The sequence below is a fragment of the Centruroides vittatus genome, unplaced genomic scaffold (genome assembly GCF_030686945.1).
Source record: "Centruroides vittatus isolate TY-2023 unplaced genomic scaffold, ASM3068694v2 scaffold_386, whole genome shotgun sequence".
In the NCBI taxonomy this organism is placed as follows: domain Eukaryota; kingdom Metazoa; phylum Arthropoda; class Arachnida; order Scorpiones; family Buthidae; genus Centruroides; species Centruroides vittatus.
Window position 1 is genome coordinate 5,677,278 of NW_027122706.1, and position 3,103 is coordinate 5,680,380.

The following is a 3,103-nucleotide window of genomic DNA, read 5'->3' on the forward strand; positions in this document are numbered from 1 at the left end:
TAAACGTATTTTTAGGAATTAATAAGTTTGTTTTTATAATGTTTTTCTTTCAAAGATATTACGTTCTAAAACAAACTTATCAATTCGTACAACTTATCTATATAATTAAGGTACTATATATGTCCTCTTGGACATCTATCTGTTTATAATATAAATTATAATTTTAATTATGAAAATAGTTTTTCCTTTTTTTATTGCCTTTTTAAATTTTATTTTATAGATAAAATTGATAGAAAACAATTTGAGAAAATGGAAAACATGAATTTTTCATCTCCTGATCGAGTAGAGGAGACATTCGAAGAGTTAGAAAAATCTCTTTTGATATTATGTAAAGATGATAACGATAATTTAAATAATCCTTGTATTAGCATATATAATCAGAATTCGTTGAATACCTTTAACGTGAACTCTCTAAGCGAAATAATAGATGGTTTTGTAAACTACAATTTCAGTTTTCCAGGGTACTATCAAATGGTGGAACAAAGTCAAAGTATATATAGAAATTCGAATGTAGATGAAAAACAATTTTCAATGAATATAGAAGAAAATATAAATTATAGTTTATGTTCAGTGGTAAAAAATTCTGACGTAGCTAATTATTTAAAACAGAGTGACGAAAAATTAAATTTGTTGAATTCTAAACCTGTTGAAACAATTGAAACTCAAACTTCTAGCATTGATAAATCTAATGATCTTTTAAAACCATCTACAGGAAGTGTGATATTTTCAACACAGGAACAAAATGAATGTTCAGAAATGCGTATAAATGATAAGGATCAAACAATCTTTATTCCAGAAAATACTGACATACATCTGAATTCTCCCAGAAAAAAGATAAAAATTTGTGAAAATGATTATGATGATAAAAATTCCAGTACACCTATGAGGCATTCTATGAAATATTGCTGTCTTCGTGAGGAATATGAAAATGGGATCTCACTCCTTATTGAAGGAGATTCTCATTGCACATCGTCGCCAAAATCACTACATGCTGGTGACGATTCAATAAGGTGTTTGTATGATAAAGACAGAGAAAATAGATTAATTGTAGAGTTAAGCAACCACAACAGTGAAAAACAATCGGAAAAGGAAAATTCAACAATGGTTACGAATGATGAAATTTCGATAGAAAAAACGTGTGTTTCGGATGTTTTGCCAAATAAAAAGATTATTTTATATGAGAAAACAAAAAATGATTCTGACGAAAGGCATATTAATAAAAATCCTAATCAGACTGAAACTGTGATAGATAACAACTTAAACATTTCATTGAATAATGAAATCGAGCAAGAAAATAAAGCCAGTGTTGAAGTTAAGATCGATTCTACCCATTATGTTTCTAATGAAAAAAACGAAGTATTAGAGATAAAAAGTGACGAGGAACAAAAAGTTAATAAATTTCAACTTGAATTGGATACAAACAAAGATGATGGTCCATCACAGCTTAAAATTGCAAATATTAGTGAAGATGAATCAGATTGTCTCATTTTGGAAATTAACGAAATGGATACTATTACGGAACAATCGGAAACAGAAGATGAAAAGAAGTCAAAAATTTCGTTATCTGCGCAAAAAAGTGCATCTTTAAAAGAAAAAGAACAACTTAACTCACAAAATAAAATTCTTCCGGCAGGAAGTAGCGATAAGCATGAAATTATTCAAGATGGGAATATTGCTGAAAATAGTGTTGAGAGTGTATTAAAAGAATCTGTTTCAGAGGAACGGAATAAAGAACGTGATAAAACAAACAACAGAAAATTGAATAAACGTAATTGGAAGAGGGAAGATCCTACAGAAGAAAAAGATATTATTGATCCCGAATGGGAAAGGGTCAAAATCCTTACTACAGACGAAGAACGGTACAGTGCCGTAAAGAATTGTTGGAATTCTGACAGCGTTCCAAATCCTCATAAAGATCTCACTTCACATTCCTTTAGATTAAGGAGAATGAAGAAAGAGGGTTCTATAGCACAGCATAGTATTAATAGAAAGAGAACTGCAACAGGGGATCCTGTGGGAATAATAGGTAATAAACGACAGAAAACAGAATCGATCCCATGCACCGATATTCTCGATAGAAAAATAGAAGAAGAAAAGAAATTATACAGGGAAAAGCTAGACTTTGAGGAATCAAATTATTTCAAAGCATTGCATAAAATCACTTTTGACAGCCAAAAGAACAGAAATAATGTTCTGGAACTATATATGCAGAAGGTAATGGAAAATGTACAGTCATCTTCGATCAATCATTTGCTTTATGCTGAAGATTTAAAAAAATGGAGAGAATATAACGAAATGTTTATATTTAGAAAAGAGAAGGAAGATAAAGAAGTGGCCAGAAAACGTCACACAGATACAAAAGAAAAACTGTTTGATGATCACCAGAAAAAGATTAATAAATTGAATAAAGCTAGGGAAGAAATACTTAAATTCAATCAGTTTTATTGCGTTGACCAGTTAAATCCAACTGTTATTGAGAAAAGCAGAGCTGAAGAAATCAAAATAACTGAAGAAATGTACAATGCTTTTACGAAAATGTACTCACCTGCACGTTTTTAAAACATAAATTTTGTGATTTACTATCATTTAGAGAGTTAAGAAATACAGGGATGTCATGTGCAATATATAGCTGTTTGAGAATTTATGTATTATTTTCATTTTTATAGATGTAAAAACATCTAATGCTTTCAAAATCAATAAAAAAAAATAAATAATAATAATAATAATAATAATATAGAATAATTACCTTTAATTTTTCGAATAATTTTTCATTGAATATATTCAAGAATCCAGCTCAAATAGTATTATATATAAAACTCAATACTATTTCCAACTGGATTCTTTCAATATTTCATGTAACTACGTAAGTGGATGCCAAGCCGGCTGAAATTATGTAGTTATAATTAAATACTGATTTTATAGTTTTTCTAATAAAACCATCATGTAATTAAAGCTAAATATTTGTTACATCAATCCATAAATATTTGACTTCGTCCTTAAACAGAAATTTATAAAATCTCAAATTATAATTTAAAAGCTTCAGTATTGTATTTCATATTAATAATGGTAATAGTTTGAATTCTGTTATATAATGTCAATTTAA

The 3,103-nt window shown here is 28.5% G+C and overlaps 1 protein-coding gene across 1 annotated transcript; it reads left to right on the top strand.

The window, feature by feature from the left end:
• The first annotated feature begins 294 nt into the window (after positions 1–294).
• LOC136988915 (GRIP and coiled-coil domain-containing protein-like) lies at positions 295–2,687 on the top strand. The gene has a single exon (XM_067286927.1). The coding sequence runs from the start codon at positions 472–474 to the stop codon at positions 2,557–2,559; it is 2,088 nt and encodes a 695-aa protein (XP_067143028.1). The 5' UTR covers positions 295–471; the 3' UTR covers positions 2,560–2,687.
• Positions 2,688–3,103: the final 416 nt, after the last annotated feature.